Here is a 23,950-nt window from a genome sequence, read left to right as displayed (position 1 = left end):
AGCACCCTCTATAAACCAAGGTGAGCATTGTCCTCAACTAGTGTTGATGAGAAAAGAGCTTTTGCTACCTTTGACCTGACTAAATCTTATCTAATTCAAAAAGATTCCCTCCTTCAAAAGGCAAAGACTCAAGAGTCCTTTTTGAATCTGCATTCGCATCCCATTATCTTAACTAACTATTCCGCCTAGGGGCAGTGGATAAGTCAGTAATTCTGTATTGTATCTGGCTGGCATCTAGAGTGGCCTCACCCAGGTAATCTTCCTAATTTGGTCTATTATAAGTAACAGCTCAGAACCACGTTTACCTGACTGTAAGACCTTTGTAATCTGATCATACTATTTTCAACCTCTTTGTTCATCCATGCAGGAGCCAAAATCAGTCTAAGGGCTGCTCCTGCTGCCTCAAAAATGGATTTCAAGAGCAGTTCACACTTCCTTATCTGTGCTGTCCATCAAACAGGCAGAATTCGGAATGGGAATAGTGTCTGGGCATCCAGTTTGCATTCACCCTTGGCAGAAGTTCCTATTGATAAGTTTCTCCACAAAGAAAAGGGTAAAATAACTGGTATCTACATGGACACAAACATTTTTACAGCTTATCCTAGGCTTCACCAAGAAGCTTGGACAACTGAGGAAATGAAAGGTTTTATTTTTCTTCCGAATAATGAAATGTCAGGAACTGTAGGTTCATCTGGGTCCTGTGAGGCATGAACCTGCTGCTGATCCAGAACAAAGTCTTTGATTCTCTGCCTCCTGGTAGACTCTTTCTCAACCTCTATAGGGTCTTTCAAATCTGAATTCTCCAGAAACTCTCCTTCCCCAGTGAGAACACCCATCAGACTCAGAGTCCTCAAATACTGAATTTGGACCGTGTTATGGTGTTTTCACAGTTTCTGAAGTGAAGAGGAGTCCAATAACCTCTCTAGTGAGAAAGAAAACCATGCTACCCCTGTACAGACTTCTCTAAACTCCTAGCTCAAGGTGGTTAAACCTGCTAAAGTGGGATTAAATGAGTCCTGGTAAAGTGTCTCCTGAGGAAGGGATTCAGCTCTTGACATGTTTGTGTGGAACATGGACCTCTGCCTCACCAGCTGCACATTGGGCGTTCAGTTCCTGACGTCCATTAGGCAGTTTAGCCTGTATTTGTAACCTGTAAAAATAAAAACAGGTTGTCCCCTTCCAGGTTTTGCATTGAACCAATTGCGCCTTTTTATGACATGATCGTAAAAGACAATGAGAGGGTCATCTGTAGTGTAAGTAAATTCACAAACAGATAGAGAAATAGGTAGCACTAAACATGTGATAGAAAATCACACTGGATTCAACTGCTGTACACAATAACAAGTAGTCAGCATACGCACATGAGTGGATCACAACATTATTTCAGATAAATAGAGCAAATTGTGAACAGAGCAAATAATCCATTTTTCCCCACAGGAAAAGGATAACCCCAATAATCTTTCCTGAGAGAGAACAGGAGAGGAGCTTCTGAGTGCTATCTGGTGCGCTACTTGTCAGATTCTGGTGGGCTTTCCGCAGTGATCTGGGGATCGCACCTCCACCCAGGTCCTTACGGCAGAATCCCTAAAGCCCTCCTAAGCCTCTAGTGAAGACTACCGTTTACAGAAGGAGTTGCCACCTGACCTGTCCTGGTTACAGACACTACCATGCTGCCAGTGGGAGAACCTGGACTGCTATTTTAAAGCTCTATCCCTTTATGGAAGGGGAGCCTGACGAGTTATCTCAGATAGGCTCCAGAGCACGACTTATAGGTTTTAATGAACAATGTTCGCTGTTGTTGGGTGTTTTAAGAGCCACGGTCTCTAACTTTTTTCACAACCAGTGAAGGCAAACTAATACGTAAAAGAAGTAACATATAATTCAACTGCCATAAGCAGCCTCTACCGGAAATGCCCAATTCCAAGTTAACTTATATTCAAACCGAGGTTCCACTGGAGTTATAGAAGGTAGTAGCTATTGATTTTTGTGTACTATTTAACTTCTAAGTGCCCAGCTCCAGCATCTGTGCCTAAACACCATGGTAGTAGTGAAAGAGAAACAGGTTTCCCTTATGCTGTGTGCACTTTCAATCTGTTATTGATGTGGACATAAAATTAACACTTGTGTTTAGTGGGGTTAAGGTATTAAAATGTAAAACTCAAGATCAAATATAGCAGAGTACCTGAGGACATAGGACTTCAAGCTGACTTGCTGACATGCGAACAAGTTTAACACCTTCCTCATTATTGGATATTGAGCATGCCAAATTGGCCACCTACAACAAAATAAAACATGAAGTTACATTAAAAGTTTATATGAATTGCACACATTGGCAAGAGTGAAAAAAAAAAACCCCACAACACTATGGGGGGAATTCAAGTGGCCGCGTTACTCTCGAAAGTAATGAGGCCTACGCACTGTTACCATTACTACGGTAATAGTGCGCATTATTACAGTTCGTATGGTAGTTTTTAACACTGATTTTTGTAGAAATCCGGGTTATGGTAATAGTGCACATGTTACTTTCGAGAGTATCGCGGCCAATTGAATTCCTCCTATGAATTAGTCCAACACAAAGCAAACATCTCCACCATAATAGCAATACAAAATACTTATGCAATTCTCCTCAAATGAAGTTTTTATGTATTAATTTCCAAATAATAAACCACATAGAACATTAGCTTCAAAAATGTTTATTTGTATTTGGTATTGGATTGTGAAAAGCCTAACTGAATTTTTTTCAAAAATTGACAAATATTTTTGTAATATTTTTGAGACACTGCTCAAAACCATAATTATACTCCTTTCCCATTTCCCTTTTTTAGAAGAGTTTCCAGTGAGAGTCTGGGCTTAAGCCCGGGTAACTGGATTGTAAACCAGCCAACAATCTTTGTGCAGCTTTCTCAATCAAGTGGTTGTGTCACTACATTGTGTAAATTTAAAAATATTTTTTTTATTACTATTAAATGGATTCTGTTTTAAGTGCATTTTTGTAATATCCTATTACAATTTTTCTTGCAAATTAATTATTCACAATTTACCAAATATTTCTGCTGAATAGAAGTTGAGGGTTGTAGGTTCTGCATCAGCAATATCACCCACTGCGTGGGAGAGCTTTGAGCTACATATGCTGCACAGAAGACCTTTACAATACTGTACAGTGCTGCATGTATCGTTTGTGCTTACTGTTTACCAGATGCAGCTCATGGCTGTAATAGCTCCCACAAACTATCCTTCACTCTGCATACCTGCCTTGAGCTGTGGCTGCTGAACAGTAAACATTTCATACTTCAAACTTATATTCCTACAAATACCCCTTTCAAAAATAGTACAATGGTAATCCTTATAAGATATGAAAACCATACCTTATAAAAAAAAAAAAATCTAAATTACAATGGTACCACAGTACCATAAAAGTCCATAGTAATCAGGTATTTTACAATGGTAATTTTTCATAAGGGATGATTCATATTAGTCCACATTCAGCCACTTAAATAGAGTGGTATCATGTGGGCACTTTAAAAGCCATCACTTTTACAGCTATAAAAGAGCTAGTACAGAGAGATTTCAGCGATATGAACACTACCACATTGAAGTGACTGGGAAAGCTTCATCATCTGTCACATGGAAACGATTAAACTCTGAAGATGTTACATGCAATCATTTTTAGCATAATTGCTCCCATGTGACATGGGGAGCGTTCTACATTCACTATAATGTGCCAGCAAGGAGTAATTTGAACTCTATTTAGACTAGTGTTGTTGGAACTTGAAAAGTGAATATGTTGAAACCGGCCATCTGATACCAGCCATGCAGTCAAAGGATGATTCCTTTTAAAATTGTCCCACTGCCCCCCTCCCAATGTAGCTAAACGGTGTGGTTTCCATAGGAAGGACCTCATTCCCGACAGCGCTATAGACAATAAAACTGTGTAGTATACATTGTAATAATGACAGGAAATTGACAGTCTGACACAATGCATTTTGAGTATGTTAAGACAGTAACAAGAAGCTGCTCTGTCTGTGGTGATTACTTCAGGAACTGCATGGGTTAATGGCATGGAATCTCTACTACACTTTCCCTTGTTGGTGGGAAGATCTTAGCTTCAAAAATGTAAGCAGAATTTGTAATAAAAAACCCCCCAAAAAAAACACATTCATTTGAATTCAGATTTACCTCAATTAGTTTGTTTGCATGTTCACGAAACACCTGTGCATATTCTTTAACCTCTTTCTCATTTCCATTCTTTGCAGCTTCGATCAATACAAGTAGTGGCACATTTGTCTCCAGGAAGGAGTCAGACACATGGTCCATAACAGCTTTACGCAGCTATTGAATAAAAGAAATGACTGAGCTCATACATGTTAAGCATCATGACTGTTGACAGAACAGGCAATAATCAGGTACTGAAGGCAAGCAAAGTATGGAGCTTTTTCTGTAAGTTTTAAGTAACATCATTGTTAAAATAAATTGACAAATTGCATCTATATTGAAATACATGCAGTACAGAACTGCAAAAGATGTCCACAAAATATTATTTACTATAAGCACCTATTCTCCCCCAAAATACAGTAGCTACATGCTGAGGACCAGTAATTTGTGATATGTTTCCCACACCCTTCCTTGCAGCACCCTTCATTCTCAAGCTGCAACAGTCAGGCAAATATCTTGCTTTTGACTGTAGATACCTGGTAACTACCATAGGAGTATGCAGATATACTATTTCAGGAGTGGAAAAACTCTTGTAGAATAATTAACTCCTTTAAGCACAAAGTCATATCATAAATTTGAACAACAGAAGCTCTGGAAAGGTAAAAGCGCTTTTCATAATATAAATCAACCACTGAAAAGTCACTACTTAGACAGACTTTGCATATCTGAGTATACTAATGCAGGCTGGTTTGTGAACACATGGTTAAGGATATGCTTGACCATCAAAACTTCTAATTGCAAAGTCCAGTTCTACTGTTACATTACATTCCTTCTAACAGTTACTCAAGCGGTCGATGCAGTTTCTCACAAGAATGCTCACACTATTTACTAAATAGGCAACTATTTTTGTATGAATTTTGCATACTGAAGGGTGAGAAGTCAATACATGTATATATTTATGCAATGGTATCCATAGGTTACGATGAATGGATGAATGTGATTGAATTTAAACTTAACTAGATGGAAGAAAACACATTTTATGGACACTCCCTGCAATCTCCACAAAAACAGTGAAAACTTACAGGTGAAATATTTACCAGCGTAAAGCTCTTCATAGTAAACACGACTCTTACAGTCAAGTCCATAAATATTGGGACATCTACACAATTCTCATATTTTGGGCTCTATACACCACCACAATGGATTTGAAATGAAACTAACAAGATGTGCTTTAACTGCAGACTTTCAGCTTTAATTTGAGGGTATTTACATCCAAATCAGGTGAACAGTGTAGGAAGTACAACAGTTTCTATATGTGCCTCCCACTTTTTAAGCTAAACAATCCTACATCAAACTTTCACTTTTTAATACTTTGTTGCAAATCCTTTGCAGTCAATTACAGCCTGAAGTCTGGAAGGCATAGACATCACCAGACGCTGGGTTTCATCCCTGGTGATGCTCTGTCAGGTCTCTACTCCAAATGTCTTCAGTTCCTGCTTGTTCTTGGGGCATTTTCCCTTCAGTTTTGTCTTCATAAAGTGAAATGCATGCTCAATCGGATTCAGGTCAGGTGATTGACTTGGCCATTGCATAACATTCCACTTGTAAGCCTTAAAAAACTCTTTGGTTGCTTTTGCAGTATGCTTCGGGTCATTGCCCATCTGCACTGTGAAGCGCCGTCCAATGAGTTCTGAAGCATTTGACCGAATATGAGCAGATAATATTGCCCAAAACACTTCAGAATTCATCCTGCTGATTATGTCAGCAGTCACATCATCAATAAATACAAGGGAACCAGTTCCATTGGCAGCCATACATGCCCACGCCATGACACTACCACCACCATGCTACACTGATGAGGTGGTATGTTTTGGATCATGAGCAGTTACTATCCTTCTCCATACTCTTCTCTTCCCATCACTCTGGTACCAGTTGATCTTTGTCTCATCTGTCAATAGGATGTTGTTCCAGAACTGTAATGGCTTTTTTAGATGTTGTTTGGCAAACTTTCATCTGGTCTTCATATTTTTGTGGCTCACAAATGGTTTACATCTGGTGGTGAACCCTCTATATTCACTCTTGTGAAGTCTTCTCATTTGTTGACTTTGACACATATACACCTACCTCCTGGAGAGTGTTCTTGATTTGGCCAACTGTTGCCAAAGGGTTTTTCTTTACCAGGGAAAAAAATTCTTCTGTCAAACACCACAGTTGTTTTCCGTGGTCTTCCGGGTCTTTTGGTGTTGCTGAGCTCTCCGGTGCATTCTTTCTTTTTAAGAATGTTCCAAACAGTTGATTTGGCCACACCTAATGTTTATGCTATCTCTCTGATGGGTTTGTTTTGATTTTTCAGCCTAATGAAGGCTTGCTTCACTGATAGTGACAGCTCTTTGGATCTGATATTAAGAGTCGACAGCAACAGATTCCAAATGCAAATAAATCAATTCAAGACCTTTTACTGCTTAATTGATGATGAAATAACGAGGGAATAGCCCACATGTCCATGAAATAGCTTTTGAGTCGATTGTCCCATTACTTTGGGTCCCTCAAAAAGTGGGAGGCACATATAGAAACCGTTGTAATTCCTACAATATTTAACAAAACAATAGTCACATACATTGGGCGCTTTCTTTAACACTCAATCCGTTGTATAAATTTTCACCTTGTATGGGGAAACGTATAAATCCATACGATGTATATTCTTTCTTCAGTATATCTCAAACATGTAAAGAAAACATACAGACAAACATCGTGCGGATGGTAGACACAAAATGTACAATTTTCAACCGTCACCCACGATAAATAAAATGCACACGGTGGTAAGTATATATAATAAAAATCCAATAGGTGTCATAACATAACTCTTCAGAGAAACACCCCTTAGGGGTATATGCTTACGAGACAAAACTCGAACATGCACTTCAAACAGCTGTCTTAAATCCAATTGATCACTTTCCAGACACGATAACCACCTTTTACGTTCCCAGAGACTGAGCTCCCACAATCACATAACAGGTTCTTTTGATAAAGATGATACATCAAAAGTTTACACAACATCCGTCACCTGTGACTGTGTGATCACGCTCCGGTTTCTTCCAATATAGGCTATATTGGAAGAAACCGGAGCGTGATCACACAGTCACAGGTGACGGATGTTGTGTAAACTTTTGATGTATCATCTTTATCAAAAGAACCTGTTATGTGATTGTGGGAGCTCAGTCTCTGGGAACGTAAAAGGTGGTTATCGTGTCTGGAAAGTGATCAATTGGATTTAAGACAGCTGTTTGAAGTGCATGTTCGAGTTTTGTCTCGTAAGCATATACCCCTAAGGGGTGTTTCTCTGAAGAGTTATGTTATGACACCTATTGGATTTTTATTATATATACTTACCACCGTGTGCATTTTATTTATCATGGGTGACGGTTGAAAATTGTACATTTTGTGTCTACCATCCGCACGATGTTTGTCTGTATGTTTTCTTTACATGTTTGAGATATACTGAAGAAAGAATATACATCGTATGGATTTATACGTTTCCCCATACAAGGTGAAAATTTATACAACGGATTGAGTGTTAAAGAAAGCGCCCAATGTATGTGACTATTGTTTTGTTAAATATTGCCATATTGTGAATTTATAGTGGGGTTCACAGTCACATATTTAGGCTGCATATCTTAGTGGAGCGCCCAGGTATACTCTTATCTATATGCTATCGATTGTAATTCCTACAATGTTCACCTGATTTGGATGTAAATACCATCAAATTAAAGTCTGCAGTTAAAGCACATCTTGTTAGTTTCATTTCAAATCCATTGTGGTGGTGTATAGAGCCCAAAATATGAGAATTGTGTTGATGTCCCAATATTTATGGACTTGACTGTATATGCATTATAGAGGTTACCATGATGATGCACACTGTACCACACCAAGTAGTGTCATTTTGCATTCAAATGACTGGCACCATTGTTCAAATGGCTTGTGAGTATATGATAGATGTCCATTTTAGTAAAACATTGCCTTGACAAAAGGACCGCTTGGAAGCAAAAAAGACAATTAAAGGAGTCATGCATTGTAAAGTGACTTGAGTATTTTGATCATGCACTGCAGTATTATTCACAACCTGTGAAGCAAAGTTTATGTACTAAAGAAGAGTAAGATGCAAATTTCTAGCCAATTATTGTCATTTTATTCGCTACATGTTTTCGCTGCACGCATGAACTGAATACTACCTAAACAAATGTGGAAGATTGTGAAAACAGAGATGTAAGGATTATATATTCTTGAGTACCATTAGTCACATTTTGCTATATGAATATTTTGCATTTAGTTACCTGTCTGCGCAAGTCTCTTGTTTTTCGTGTCATCTTGTCTATTGCAGAGTTAAGTGCATCACTTCTATCTTTCCGTCCAGTCTAGAAATACACCAATTATTACACTTATTTCAGAAGTTCTCCAAAAATGTTCTCACAACCTTAGCACAAGTAAACATCTTCTTTCCGTTTAAGTGTACTGAATATTTTGGTGTAGATATGTACATAACTTTGAAATTTAAATCATTGGTTCAGTTTCTTTCTCCAAAGAGCTTTGGTTTTAATTTTAAATATTAATATTTCTTTTAGTAGTTTCTTGTGAAAATCAAACGTTTTGTTCCCGTAAGCACCTTCTCACTTTACAGATTACAGGTTACATCTGACTAAACACATATTGATTTGATAATATTTTGTTGAACACAGATTTGAAAAGCTAAATATAAAAGCATTCTCAAATCTGGACTTTCACTTTTAGGGAACAGATAAGTATCAATCATGGCCTTGTCTTTACAAAACAACATATAGCAACTTCTATAAACTCCCATCCATTAAAGGACCACTAACACTAAAATATAAATTGGCTTATAATAAATAGCCAACATTAACCTTCACAAATATAAATGTAAAGGTTTTGTAAGCTTATTAGAACTGAATAGATATTTTATATATGTGGCTTCCTGCCAGTGATCCATTGAAGGATAATGCAGTCAGTTTCTCTAATTTAAAGGGATTAGCCACTTTCAAACACATATTTTCAACTGACTTGACTTGAACAGGACTTTGGTGGGAGTCCACCCCCTTGTATTACAACATTTTATTTTGGCACTTAGCATGGCCCCAGGGCTTACATACAGATAGGCCATGTTGCCACTCACCTTCAGTATTGCTGTAGCAGGAGACTGCTGCTAACTGTAGGAGTAGGACTGCAGTTACTGTGCAAGTGCATAATCCTCAAATAGCACATAGATGGCTAAATAAGATAGAGCGGGCACTCACTAATTTCCAGTTATTAGCTTATTTATTTTGTCACCTTACATAGCAGAAGCCTCTACTGATGTAACGTTGCGTTTGTAAATGTCTTGAACAAAGGCCCCTTAGAGGATCAAAACAGACTTCTTCCGCTATGTAAGTGACTGAATAAAGCTATTCTCTTGAAATAGGGGATTTTTTTTCTATCCTTCTCTTTAAACTGCTTTAAAGTCATAATTTTGAAATTCTTGGAATATAACTATTTTTACCATTGGGTACCTGATGTGTAACACTTTGCTCTACCTTGCATAAGAGAAAATAAATGATAATGGAGCTCCCACATGTTCCTGCTTTTGCAAATATAGGAGTGAAGCGGTCGCTCCTGATTATTTGAGACCAGGGTAATCTATAAGTGCCCTTCTAGAACATAGTTGGTTTGTCTATGGTTCTTGCTATTGGCTCATGTAATCACTTGAAGGCGCCTCCTGTTCCTATGAATCTATTCTATTGAATTTGGCGTGCATAGCAAAACTAATTTTGGATGCCAGCCACCAGTATGTGGGGGTGATGCTTTATGATCTGCATTCAGACTTTAAATGGTAACTTAGTAACATTATAGAATTTGAGGTCATTAGAGCAATGATCAGTAACTAGTCCTGGTATATAAGTGGTGATATGTTCTAATAATGGTTTTACTTTAAAGGCAGCAAAAACGGGGCAGAGAGCCCAAAGTTAGCAATAAAATAACCATACATTTCCCATGTATTCCGAGAGAAGATCCTGCAAAGCTTGACGAACTGAATTACATTCAGCTACTATTCTTTCCCGGCGGTCATCACGGGTGCAGGAGGAATCAGCCATTAAAGCAGCTCCGCTGATAATGCTTTCCAATCGTTCTTCCAGGGAAGGTCTTAATCTTTCTTCACTGAAACCAAGGGGGTCCACAATGATTTGTTTCTGATACATATAAAACAATGAAAAGCAATCATTAATAAAGGCAAAGTATAAGTCCTTATATTTCAATTTGACAAGAGTAATCATCTTCCACAGCTAATAATTGCTCTGTGCATACATTTGGTTTCAAACACAGGTGCATGGCCAGTTATTACAAGCTTAAAACAGGATTTTTATAAATGCTAAATCCTTTTCTCTGAATCCACTGGGGAACACTGGTACCATTGTGTATAGAGGCTCCTCGAAGACTCTGCTCCTTCTTCCTCTATAACCCCATGCTGTAAAAACTCTATTTTTCTATCCAAGCCCCATAGGACCAAAACACAGAGAAACTAGGAGGTGAAAAAACCCATAAACTCTGAAAAAAATAAACCAAACCTTTTTATATTTTTATTTTCACAGGGAAACAAAAACCCAACAAGACCATAGTCAGGGTGGGAAAGCAGTGTCCCCATATGGATACAGAGAAAAGGATTTATCACAACCATAAAAATCCTGATTTCTCTTTCATCCTATGGAGGACTCTAATGCCATAAAGCCGCTGCGTCTGGTGGTTATGCTCACATAGCACATTCCAGACAAAACTGGCATTCTTGACTGCAAAAGCACTCATAATAATGTGCACAGAGGACCTAGTCGCTGCCCGAAGCAGCTGCTCATCAAGAGCACTGTGCTGCGCTGCTCATGAAGCGCTCGCTGATCTGGTAGAATATGGCTTGATATGTTAAGAATAGGTTCCCCTGACCCAATATAAACTTATCAATCCCCTGAAGAAGACCAAAAGACCATACGTTTTCATAAACTTGTTGGTCCTATTGACAAATGCCTGTAGTGCCCTTACAATATCCAATAAGTGAAGACATCCCTCTTATTCTGTAGAATGCTTGTGATCCATATTCGTAATCACAATGTGGAATTTTGAAACCATCTTTAACTGAAAAGACTTTTGTTCAAAGCACAACCCTATTGCTCATAAAAACAAGATACAGAGATCTGCAAGACAGCACTGCAACACCATCTCTGGGCCATGGAAATTGGCAGGAGAAACAGTCACATCTGCATAGACAAGTGGTTCAAATGAAGGCTGGTTGAAACCTTTAAATTCACGAACTACGTGGTGTTCGCAAGTGTATCACATCCTGTGTATATGACTACACCTCAGGAATAACTGTCACTTTCTTCTGGAAAAAGAGAGAAAAGCAGATGTCTGTATGTTGAAGGAACTAAATTTCAACCCTCTATCCAACCCTCTTCTTCTGGGGACCACAGACCCAGAAGTCAGTAGTGGAGAACAACAGTCACCCAGCCCTGAAGGCTGGTATCCGCTGTCGCAATTATTCAATGCCATATGGCAAAAGCGCGAACCTGAACAAGGTTGCAAACCACAGCAACAAGAGGAGCAACAGAAGGGAAAGAAATGATGATTTGTCTGTTCCAATGAAGGAGTGACTTGTTCAATTTGGAGAGGAGTTTGATCTGGAATGATGGAAATCTTCCCCAGAACTTTAATGCAGAAAATAACGGACATCTGTATGACAGCCAACAGACACTTTACAAGAAACACCACTTTTCTGTAATATTTCTAAAGCAGAATTGAGGACTCTGCCTTGATATACAGATTTTTCAAAGAAGTAATGATCATCACACCCTTAGAGGTTCATGGTACTGAACCACAAATTTGTGAAGGTACTGGTGACCCTCCCAGTTTGGAACATGTAAGTATGCATCCTTGACATTCATGGATACCATGAACTCATCTGTTCCATGCTGTTGATGAAAGATCTGAACGATTCCACCCCAACATAGGCATTCAGGGACTTGATGTTCAAAATGGGCCAAAATCCAAAATGACCAGTTTGGGTTCAGATCCAATAACAGGTTTTTCTTTTAATCTACAGGGAGAGAAAAAAAAACAACACATGAGCGTACCTCAAAATGGAGGCCTAGAGAGGGTGGTGTGCCTGTCTTGAGTATTGTTTGCCTGTATGTTTGATTGTCAAGTTTCTTTGCAGATGATCCAGTTTGATACTTTAGAACACGGATGTAAAAGTTTCATTGGAGTATGTTGGAAGGAGCAGAAAGATCAGTAGTTGCTATAGGAAAGTTTTTTTTTTATTTTTTTTAAAGGGCTTCTAATGACGGTGGGTAGATTTCATTAAAATGCCCTCTGCTGCCACTTTCTACTCATTCCCCAGTAATTCAAGCTTTTCCAAGAGCATGAATCTATTATGCACATTTGTATGCATAGAAAGAAAGCCACAAAAAAAATACACAATTCCAAAATGATGAAAAGTTAAACTTGATGATTCTGTTGTTTTTATTTTCTTTCGAATCTGTCTCTTTTCAACCTTACCATCTATGAAACTATGCAAAAGTGCAAGCACACTGTCAAAAGGGAATTTTTATTATTTTAATTAACTCCTATTAAAATCAATATTTCTGAACTATGCAAGCCATTTTATCAAAGGAATAAAACCTGTATCAAGCAATCCTCTAACATATTGTCAAAGTGATCCTTGAAGGGTGCAGAATTAGGTAGAGAAATATTGTTTGTCTTGGATAAGCATGATACCAGAGTGTCCACTAATGGAGAGGTATCCCATAATTCAAGGTTGTTGAAAAAAGGATACATCACTTCAAGAAGTTTGGAGGGGTGAATGTGTTTATCTGGAAATGTCCGGGCTCTGAGGGAGTAGCTGAAATACTGTCAGCCGTGTGCTTATTATCCCTGTTTTGATCTTCTGTGAGAAGTAAGAATTAACTGTAAACTCATCCAAGAAATAAGGAGAAGGAAGCTTGGTCTGGAGAACTGGTATAACGAAGAGAAAGCTTGACAACAATGTTATCAGATTCCACTGGAGTCACATGGTCCTGTAGAATAATAGTTACGTCTGCCTCATCACTCATAAAATTGCCATCACTACTACTCTCAATCATTGTGAAATACAAATTAGAGTCCTCACAAAGAAAACATATCTCCCTGCGTGAGTCACTGAGGTGGCTGAGAAACTGGAGTAAAAAGTATACTGCATGAGCTCCACAGATACTCAAGAAGCCCCTCCTCACTCTAGTTGGCTGGGCTTTACCTTGCCCACCAGTTGTGACCAAGGAAAGTGGTGGGGATAAAAGATTCACAGATGATGTAAAAGAGATGTGAAAAATAACCCCCTCGCTGTGGCTAAGCAAGAGAATCAAATTAAATAATAAAGGAAAGGAAATAAAATAAAATAAATAGTAAATGCCCGTTTACTTCTTGTTGGGTTTTTTTTATGCGTGGATTGTACTATTGTTTGAACTTGCAAAAATAAAATTTAAAAAAATAAATAAATAAAATAAATAAATAGGAAAAAGGTCCCAGTGCAATGCCTTGTAGGAGTTGGGAGTTAACCCACCATTTTTGTACTCCTACGGCTGCAGGGAAAAATATTTTGCCATGAACTCATGAGAAGTGCGCAAAACAACTAAAAACAAATAAATAAACTCACATCAAAATTGTTTAGAGCGATAGCAAGCTCTCCACCTCCTCCATGCTGTGATGTTATTTCGTCAGATGATGTGGCTTGAGCTGCGTTTGAGATACCAGTGATTGCTTGCTGGAGCTGTTTATAGATCAAGTCTCGGTTTGCTTTGTATGCTGCAATATCAGGATGTTGTAGACAAGCCTGGGAAGCAGTGTAAAGAATTGGAATATTCTTCTGCAGAATTCCTCGAGCTGCAGCCATTTGATCCCTGTGGGCCACATCTTTCAACTCCTACAATAAAATATTAAGCAAATAAACAAATCACCAAAAATATGAGAGAGAGAGAATAAGCGCAAGAGAGAGAATGAGCGCGAGAGAGAGAGAATGAGCGAGAGAGAATGAGCGAGAGAGAATGAGCGAGAGAGAATGAGCGTGAGAGAATGAGCGAGAGAGAGAGAAAGAAAGAAAGAGAGAATGAGCGAGAGAGAGAGAAAGAAAGAAAGAGAGAATGAGCGAGAGAGAGAGAGAAAGAAAGAAAGAGAGAATGAGCGAGAGAGAGAGAAAGAAAGAAAGAGAGAATGAGCGAGAGAGAGAGAAAGAAAGAAAGAGAGAATGAGCGAGAGAGAGAGAGAAAGAAAGAAAGAGAGAATGAGCGAGAGAGAGAGAAAGAAAGAAAGAGAGAATGAGCGAGAGAGAGAGAAAGAAAGAAAGAGAGAATGAGCGAGAGAGAGAGAGAAAGAAAGAAAGAGAGAATGAGCGAGAGAGAGAGAGAAAGAAAGAGAGAATGAGCGAGAGAGAGAGAAAGAAAGAGAGAATGAGCGAGAGAGAGAGAAAGAAAGAGAGAATGAGCGAGAGAGAGAGAAAGAAAGAAAGAATGAGCGAGAGAGAATGAGCGAGAGAGAGAGAGAGAGAATGAGCGAGAGAGAGAGAGAGAGAATGAGCGAGAGAGAGAGAGAGAGAATGAGCGAGAGAGAGAGAGAGAGAATGAGCGAGAGAGAGAGAGAGAGAATGAGCGAGAGAGAGAGAGAGAGAATGAGCGAGAGAGAGAGAGAAAGAAAGAGAGAATGAGCGAGAGAGAGAGAGAAAGAAAGAGAGAATGAGCGAGAGAGAGAGAGAAAGAAAGAGAGAATGAGCGAGAGAGAGAGAGAAAGAAAGAGAGAATGAGCGAGAGAGAGAGAGAAAGAAAGAGAGAATGAGCGAGAGAGAGAGAGAGAAAGAAAGAGAGAATGAGCGAGAGAGAGAGAGAAAGAAAGAGAGAATGAGCGAGAGAGAGAGAGAAAGAAAGAGAGAATGAGCGAGAGAGAGAGAGAAAGAAAGAGAGAATGAGCGAGAGAGAGAGAGAAAGAAAGAGAGAATGAGCGAGAGAGAGAGAAAGAAAGAGAGAATGAGCGAGAGAGAGAGAAAGAAAGAGAGAATGAGCGAGAGAGAGAGAGAATGAGCGAGAGAATGAGCGAGAGAGAGAGAGAATGAGCGAGAGAGAGAGAGAGAGAGAGAGAGAGAATGAGCGAGAGAGAGAGAGAGAGAGAGAATGAGCGAGAGAGAGAGAGAGAGAGAGAATGAGCGAGAGAGAGAGAGAGAGAGAGAGAATGAGCGAGAGAGAGAGAGAGAGAGAGAATGAGCGAGAGAGAGAGAGAGAGAGAGAGAATGAGCGAGAGAGAGAGAGAGAGAGAGAGAATGAGCGAGAGAGAGAGAGAGAGAGAGAGAATGAGCGAGAGAGAGAGAGAGAGAGAGAGAATGAGCGAGAGAGAGAGAGAGAGAGAGAGAGAATGAGCGAGAGAGAGAGAGAGAGAGAGAGAGAATGAGCGAGAGAGAGAGAGAGAGAGAGAGAGAATGAGCGAGAGAGAGAGAGAGAGAATGAGCGAGAGAGAGAGAGAGAGAGAGAATGAGCGAGAGAGAGAGAGAATGAGCGAGAGAGAGAGAGAGAATGAGCGAGAGAGAGAGAGAATGAGCGAGAGAGAGAAAGCAAGAGATAATGAGAGAAAGCAAGAGATAATGCGAGTGAGAAAGAGATAATGCGAGTGAGAAAGAGATAATGCGAGTGAGAAAGAGATAATGCGAGTGAGAAAGAGATAATGCGAGTGAGAAAGAGATAATGCGAGTGAGAATGAGCGCGCGCGAGAGAGAATAAGCGCGCGCGAGAGAGAATGAGCGCGCGCGAGAGAGAATGAGCGCGCGCGAGAGAGAATGAGCGCGCGCGAGAGAGAATGAGCGCGCGCGAGAGAGAATGAGCGCGGCGCGAGAGAGAATGAGCGCGCGCGAGAGAGAATGAGCGCGAGAGAGAGAATGAGCGCGAGAGAGAGAATGAGCGCGAGAGAGAGAATGAGCGCGAGAGAGAGAGAGAATGAGCGCGAGAGAGAGAGAGAATGAGCGCGAGAGAGAGAGAGAATGAGCGCGAGAGAGAGAGAGAGAATGAGCGAGAGAGAGAGAAAGAAAGAGAGAATGAGCGAGAGAGAATGAGAAAGAAAGAGAGAATGAGCGAGAGAGAATGAGCGAGAGAGAGAGAGAGAGAATGAGCGAGAGAGAGAGAGAATGAGCGAGAGAGAGAGAGAGAGAATGAGCGAGAGAGAGAGAGAGAGAATGAGCGAGAGAGAGAGAGAGAGAATGAGCGAGAGAGAGAGAGAGAGAATGAGCGAGAGAGAGAGAGAGAGAATGAGCGAGAGAGAGAGAGAGAGAGAATGAGCGAGAGAGAGAGAGAGAATGAGCGAGAGAGAGAGAGAATGAGCGAGAGAGAGAGAGAGAATGAGCGAGAGAGAGAGAGAGAATGAGCGAGAGAGAGAAAGAAAGAGATAATGAGAGTGAGAATGAGCGAGAGAGAGATAATGAGAGTGAGAATGAGCGAGAGAGAGAGAGAAAGAAAGAGAGAATGAGCGAGAGAGAGAGAGAGAAAGAAAGAGAGAATGAGCGAGAGAGAGAGAAAGAAAGAGAGAATGAGCGAGAGAGAGAGAAAGAAAGAGAGAATGAGCGAGAGAGAGAGAAAGAAAGAGAGAATGAGCGAGAGAGAATGAGCGAGAGAGAGAGAGAATGAGCGAGAGAGAGAGAGAATGAGCGAGAGAGAGAGAGAGAATGAGCGAGAGAGAGAGAGAGAATGAGCGAGAGAGAGAGAGAGAGAGAATGAGCGAGAGAGAGAGAGAGAGAGAGAATGAGCGAGAGAGAGAGAGAGAGAGAGAGAGAGAGAATGAGCGAGAGAGAGAGAGAGAATGAGCGAGAGAGAGAGAGAGAGAGAATGAGCGAGAGAGAGAGAGAGAATGAGCGAGAGAGAGAAAGCAAGAGATAATGAGAGAAAGCAAGAGATAATGCGAGTGAGAAAGAGATAATGCGAGTGAGAAAGAGATAATGAGAGTGAGAACGAGCGAGAGAGAGTGAGAACGAGCGAGAGAGAGTGAGAACGAGCGAGAGAGAGTGAGAACGAGCGAGAGAGAGTGAGAATGAGCGAGAGAGAGTGAGAATGAGCGAGAGAGAGTGAGAATGAGCGAGAGAGTGAGAATGAGCGAGAGAGAGTGAGAATGAGCGAGAGAGAGTGAGAATGAGCGAGAGAGAGTGAGAATGAGCGCGCGCGAGAGAGAATGAGCGCGCGCGAGAGAGAATGAGCGCGCGCGAGAGAGAATGAGCGCGAGAGAGAGAATGAGCGCGAGAGAGAGAATGAGCGCGAGAGAGAGAATGAGCGCGAGAGAGAGAATGAGCGCGAGAGAGAGAATGAGCGCGAGAGAGAGAGAGAGAGAATGAGCGCGAGAGAGAGAGAGAGAGAATGAGCGCGCAAGAGAGAGAGAATGAGCGCGCGAGAGAGAGAGAATGAGCGCGCGAGAGAGAGAGAATGAGGCGCGCGAGAGAGAGAGAGAGAGAATGAGCGCGCGAGAGAGAGAGAGAGAGAATGAGCGCGCGAGAGAGAGAGAGAATGAGCGCGCGAGAGAGAGAGAGAATGAGCGCGCGAGAGAGAGAGAGAATGAGCGCGCGAGAGAGAGAGAGAATGAGCGCGCGAGAGAGAATGAGCGCGCGCGAGAGAGAGAGAGAATGAGCGCGCGCGAGAGAGAGAGAGAATGAGCGCGCGCGAGAGAGAGAGAGAATGAGCGCGAGAGAGAGAGAATGAGCGCGAGAGAGAGAGAGAGAGAGAGAGAATGAGCGCGAGAGAGAGAGAGAATGAGCGCGAGAGAGAGAGAGAGAGAATGAGCGCGAGAGAGAGAGAGAGAGAATGAGAGCGAGAGAGAGAGAATGAGAGCGAGAGAGAGAGAGAGAGAATGAGAGTGAGAGAGAGAGAGAGAGAATGAGAGCGAGAGAGAGAGAGAGAGAGAATGAGCGCGAGAGAGAGAGAGAGAGAATGAGCGCGAGAGAGAGAATGAGCGCGAGAGAGAGAATGAGCGCGAGAGAGAGAAAATGAGCGCGAGAGAGAGAAATGAGCGCGAGAGAGAGAAAATGAGCGCGAGAGAGAGAAAATGAGCGCGAGAGAGAGAAAATGAGCGCGAGAGAGAGAAAATGAGCGCGAGTGAGAGAAAATGAGCGCGAGAGAGAGAGAATGAGCGCGCGCGAGAGAGAGAATGAGCGCGCGCGAGAGAGAATGAGCGCGCGTGAGAGAGAATGAGCGCGCGAGAGAGAGAATGAGCGCGAGTGAGAGAATGAGCGCGAGAGAGAGAATGAGCGCGAGAGAGAGAATGAGCGCGAGAGAGAGAGAGAGAGAGAGAATGAGCGCGAGAGAGAGAGAGAGAATGAGCGCGAGAGAGAGAGAGAGAATGAGCGCGAGAGAGAGAGAGAGAATGAGCGCGAGAGAGAGAATGAGAGCGAGAGAGAGAGAATGATGAGCGAGAGAGAGAGAATGAGCGCGAGAGAGAGAGAGAGAATGAGCGCGCGAGAGAGAGAGAGAATGAGCGCGCGAGAGAGAGAGAGAATGAGCCGCGCGAGAGAGAGAGAATGAGGCGCGCGAGAGAGAGAGAGAATGAGCGCGCGAGAGAGAGAGAGAATGAGCGCGCGCGAGAGAGAGAGAATGAGCGCGCGCGAGAGAGAGAGAATGAGCGCGCTGCGAGCGAGAGAGAGAATGAGCGCGCGCGAGAGAGAGAGAATGAGCGCGCGAGAGAGAATGAGCGCGAGAGAGAGAATGAGCGCGAGAGAGAGAATGAGCGCGCAAGAGAGAATGAGCGCGAGAGAGAGAATGAGCGCGAGAGAGAGAATGAGCGCGAGAGAGAGAATGAGCGTGAGAGAGAGAGAGAATGAGCGCGAGAGAGAGAATGAGCGCGAGAGAGAGAATGAGCGCGAGAGAGAGAGAATGAGCGCGAGAGAGAGAGAGAATGAGCGCGAGAGAGAGAGAGAATGAGCGCGAGAGAGAGAGAGAATGAGCGCGAGAGAGAGAGAGAATGAGCGCGAGAGAGAGAATGAGCGCGAGAGAGAGAGAGAGAATGAGCGCGAGAGAGAGAGAGAATGAGCGCGAGAGAGAGAGAGAATGAGCGCGCGAGAGAGAGAGAATGAGCGCGAGAGAGAGAAAGAAAGAGATAATGAGAGAGAAAGAAAGAGATAATGAGAGAGAAAGAAAGAGATAATGAGAGTGAGAATGAGAGAGAGAGAGTGAGAATGAGAGAGAGAGAGAGTGAGAATGAGAGAGAGAAAGAGTGAGAATGAGAGAGAGAGAGAGTGAGAATGAGAGAGAGAGAGTGAGAATGAGAGAGAGAGAGAGAGAATGAGAGAGAGAGAGAGAGAGATGAGAGAGAGAGAGAGAGAATGAGAGAGAGAGAGAGAGAATGAGAGTGAGAATGAGAGAGAGAGTGAGAGAGTGAGAATGAGAGAGAGAGAGAGAGAGAGAGAGTGAGAATGAGAGAGAGAGAGAGAGAGAGAGAGAGATTAAGAGAGAAAGAGAGAGAGAATAGATACTAAGAAAACAAACAGCAGCCACAACTCTAAGTCAACAATACAGCAATGTTAACACACGGGATTCTGGATAAAGTATGTGTTCCCATCATAAAGTTCTTCTTACAACTAAAAACAATTTGCAAAAACTACAAATAAATTAAACAATAAATTGAACGTGCACACTCAAAAGGGGGGATTCATTTGGCCGCGAATTGGCCGCGAAGTGCTGCCGGACATCACCTTGATGTCCGACTGCGCTCCTTGTCGGCAAATACGGTCTGTTTGGAACACGAGAGAAAATGAGTGGAGATTTTAGTAAAAACTCTGACATGATGAGTCTCCGCAGAATGTTCCAGAGACACATCACGTTATCATGCACCAAACTGGATATCCCCCCCAAAGAATCCTATAGCCCATACAAATGTGTTTGTTGTTGTGCACTAGACACCAGATAAGCTCTGATCTGCATATTTAAGGGATAAGCAACATGCAGCCCTCAGTGCCTTCACCTGCAGTCCCTAGCTCTGTCTTGCGTAATAATTCAATGGTCCTTCTCTCGGCTCTATGCTTTAGTAACAGCTCTTTTTCTCTGCTTTATGTCCCATTGAACTTAATTTGTGACCTCAGCTCTTACGGAACAAGGATTAGGGCAGCAAATGAAGCTCAGTGGGTCATAAAACAGAGAATAAGTCTGAACTGACTTCTGCATCAAATGATCTCGTCTGAACAACAAGGGAGGCCACACAGCTCCAGCAGCATGCTGAAATATTATTACATACTGGTAACGGGCAGCACGGTGGCGTAGTGGTTAGCACTGCTGCCTTACAGCACTGGGGTCATGAGTTCAATTCCCGACCATGTGTGGAGTTTGTATATTCTCCCTGTGTTTGTGTGGGTTTCCTCCGGGTGCTCCGGTTTCCTCCCACACTCCAAAAACATACTGGTAGGTTAATTGGCTGCTAACAAAATTGACCCTAGTGTGTATCTTAGGGAATTTAGACTGTGAACTCCAATGGGGCAGGGACTGATGTGAATGAGTTCTCTGTACAGCGCTGCGGAATTAGTGGCGCTATATAAGTAAATGATGATGATGATGTTTCTTTGATTAAATGTATTGTTTTAACTTATTACTGAGATGAAGAGTTATGAGCGCCCTTTTTAAAGAGTAATGAAGTGTATCAGGTTGCCCATCACTAGTGTATTGGATGTAATTGTAACCCTACAGCACGCGGTATTTAAAGGCAAAGAGAAAAAAAAAAAAAAAAAAAATCTGCCCGGTCAATAGAATTCTACGAAGGTGGAGATTCCATTTAATAGAAGTAAAATAAACTATACACAAGACAGTCCAAAGTAAAAAACTGACAACTAACAAGCCATTTCAAATTAATACCATTAGGCGTATAAAAAAATAAATAAAAAATATCTAATTGAACCCTTCCTAGAAAGCAGTAAGAGAAAGTAATGCACCTAAATAGAGGGTGATACTTAGCAGTAGAAAAGATCAATGTAAAGCAGCTGTCGATACAGATGCCCCACATTTCATTGTATCATATCCAATGTTAAAATATTGTAACAAATAAAACCAGAAACATGAATATCACTAGGTTTGAAAGCACCAATGAATTAGAGTTAATTTGTGAAATGAAAACATTTTTGTGTACAGTATAAACTAATGCATATATTCAACCTATTTTAATTTTCCTTGTGGTCCAAGAATTCTTTTCTCACGCATGCAGCCTGGCACACTGGTTGGCAGTCATTTGAGTAAGGCATGTGTATAAAAAAAAAACTAACAAGACCAGATATGTTTCTCCCCAAATGACCAGACTTCACCACATTTGCACTGTAAGTCTCACTCAATGTGAAAGGTTTACTATTTCTTAGCCCAATTTTTAAGACAAACATTTGATAGCGTATTGGGATAAACCCTTTTTATTTCAATACAGCAGTGAAAGATGCACGTATCCATGCTTATTTGTATGCAGTTAGCATGAGCCCTTAATTTTATAGATTTATTCTACACCTTCTGAGGCGAATGTATGTATACATCAGGCATTATTTCTACTATTAAGAGGCATGACAGAGAAAGAGAAATAGCATGCATTTACACACAATCCAATAACCTCAGGAGTTAGTGACATCGTAACTAATGTCCGGTCATATAAACACATGTTCTAAATAAGATGCAGTGTGTGTAGAGCCTCTCTGGTTCTTACTAGACTAAGGGCTCTCCATCTTCTATGGAAACCACAGTAATGACAGCAGAGGAAGCGGAAGGGGAAACACTAAAGAGAATGCTGTGGAAGAAAATAACAAACAATCCTCATTGAGCCTGATAGAACTAGTAGGTTCAGCAGATCCTCAATATTGTCACTTCTGTCTGGTTAGCAAGAATCAATACTCAAAAACTGATGCATTTTCTTCTATATGGCATTTTAAATCTGTATTACGAGTACTGACTGTGTAGTCCCTATAATACAACATGCATCAAGCATCCACAACCTGGGCAACTTGATTCACTGCTGAGTTTCAGAACACTAAAACAAACATATTATCAAATAAGTAATCATGACAATGTAAAGCATTTTCTTCATCCATTGTGAAAAGCCCAAATTAATATTAAATAATTTCGTAGTATCTATTAAGTTGTTTAAGAAAAACATATTTCAAATAATATATAAAATATACCAGACGCCCAGTGAGCTTCATAAAATGTGTCCAAAGCGGCAAAATGCTGGAGGAATTGTTGGTTTGATTATTACTTACTCTATATATTTTGGAGAGGTCTACTGATAAAACCTTTATGGATAGAGGCATTCACTCTGATCAAACAAGTAACAGGCTCCAATTTTAAACTGAACAGAAGCTGCTCTTCATTACGTTGCTACAAACTTCCCCATGCATGAGAAATATGTCAATTGCAACTTGAACCTTACTACACAAAGTACTTGCTGAACTTGTTTTTTTAATATATTTTTTCATATAAGCCAACATTAAAATTACAATCAAAGGATTCTTTGAGTTGAAATATTTTTTGTTCTACAATTTTCACATTTTGTTACAAAGGTACAGATACTTTAAAGAAAAACATTCCATAAATTATATAAGATGACAAATAAAATGGCAATAACAGATTTGTGATCTAGTGAATATGAGACCAAACCACAAACAAATATGCTATGGTCACAAAACCAATGCATAAAAGCGAAAAAAACCAAATCAGGCACAGACACCAAGTCAAGTATAGTGCCTACTTTCTGTATTAATAACTCTCAAAATATCAACTAAATCATTAACACTTAAAAAAAAAAAGAAACTAACTCTTTAAAGATGGAGTGCCACATGATTCCTATTATATAATCAGCAGTACCATTAAAATTACACCCTAACAGCACCATTACCAATGTACTTTTACTTAATACATCACCAAACACTTTTACAAATTAAATTCCCTATTTTCCTATACAATGGGCATAGACATTACCAAAATCAGCTATTGTTGTTAAAATCCTACCAAGAATTATCTCTACTTTCACACAATCAGGTTTAATATCTCCTGAAAAAATTGTTACTACTTGCTAAAATTATTATTATTATTATTATTATTATCCTTTATTTGTTAGGCGCCACAAGAGTTCCGCAGCGCCGTACAATGCACAAACAATAGACAGTACAGGGTAAAATATTACTGAGCAGTAAACAAAAATACCAAAACTTCGGAAGCTCCAAGCAGGCTAATGCAGAAAAGACGGAGCAGAAGAGTAGGTAAGGACACAGGAGGGAAGAGGGCCCTGCTCAAATGAGCTTACATCCTAAGGGAGGGTGAACAAAACTCAGGTACAAAGGGGGCCAGTTGATGTAAAGGAGAGAAGAGGGGACGGGAGGAGGGAGGGGAGAGCGGGTTAGGAGGAAGGATGGTAGGCTTTGAGGAACAGGTGGGTTTTTAGTGCCCATTTGAAGGAGCTTAGAGTGGGAGAGAGACGGACGGAGCGAGGGAGGTCATTCCAGTGAAGGGGGACTGCTCGGGAGAAGTCTTGGATTCTGGAGTGGGAAGAGGTGATCAGAGTGGAGGAGAGGCGACGGTCATTGGCCGAGCGCAGGGAGCGGGCAGGAGTGTGAATGGAGAGGAGGTTGGAGATGTAGGGGGCAGTAGACTGGGAGAGTGCCTTGTATGTGGTGGTCAGGAGTTTGAAGATGATTCTGTAGGGGATGGGGAGCCAGTGTAGGGCAAGGCAGAGAGGGGAAGCGGGAAATTAGACGCATGAGTGACAAAAA

The 23,950-nt window shown here is 41.2% G+C and overlaps 1 protein-coding gene across 1 annotated transcript in view; it reads right to left on the bottom strand.

The window, feature by feature from the left end:
• CTNNA1 (catenin alpha 1) overlaps positions 1–23,950 on the bottom strand; it is a 93,242-nt gene that overhangs the window by 37,526 nt on the left and 31,766 nt on the right. Inside the window, exons 6-10 of the mRNA XM_075209780.1 lie at positions 13,871–14,137; positions 10,185–10,388; positions 8,484–8,564; positions 4,177–4,329; positions 2,183–2,275 (exon numbers count right to left, since the gene is read on the bottom strand). Of these exons, the coding sequence (XP_075065881.1) occupies positions 2,183–2,275; positions 4,177–4,329; positions 8,484–8,564; positions 10,185–10,388; positions 13,871–14,137 (798 nt within the window). The remainder of the gene's footprint in view (positions 1–2,182; positions 2,276–4,176; positions 4,330–8,483; positions 8,565–10,184; positions 10,389–13,870; positions 14,138–23,950) is intronic.

The sequence above is a fragment of the Mixophyes fleayi genome, chromosome 4 (genome assembly GCF_038048845.1).
Source record: "Mixophyes fleayi isolate aMixFle1 chromosome 4, aMixFle1.hap1, whole genome shotgun sequence".
NCBI classification, from domain to species: Eukaryota; Metazoa; Chordata; class Amphibia; order Anura; family Limnodynastidae; genus Mixophyes; species Mixophyes fleayi.
Note: the sequence above shows the minus strand (reverse complement) of the source record. Positions and strands in the feature narration are given on the sequence as shown.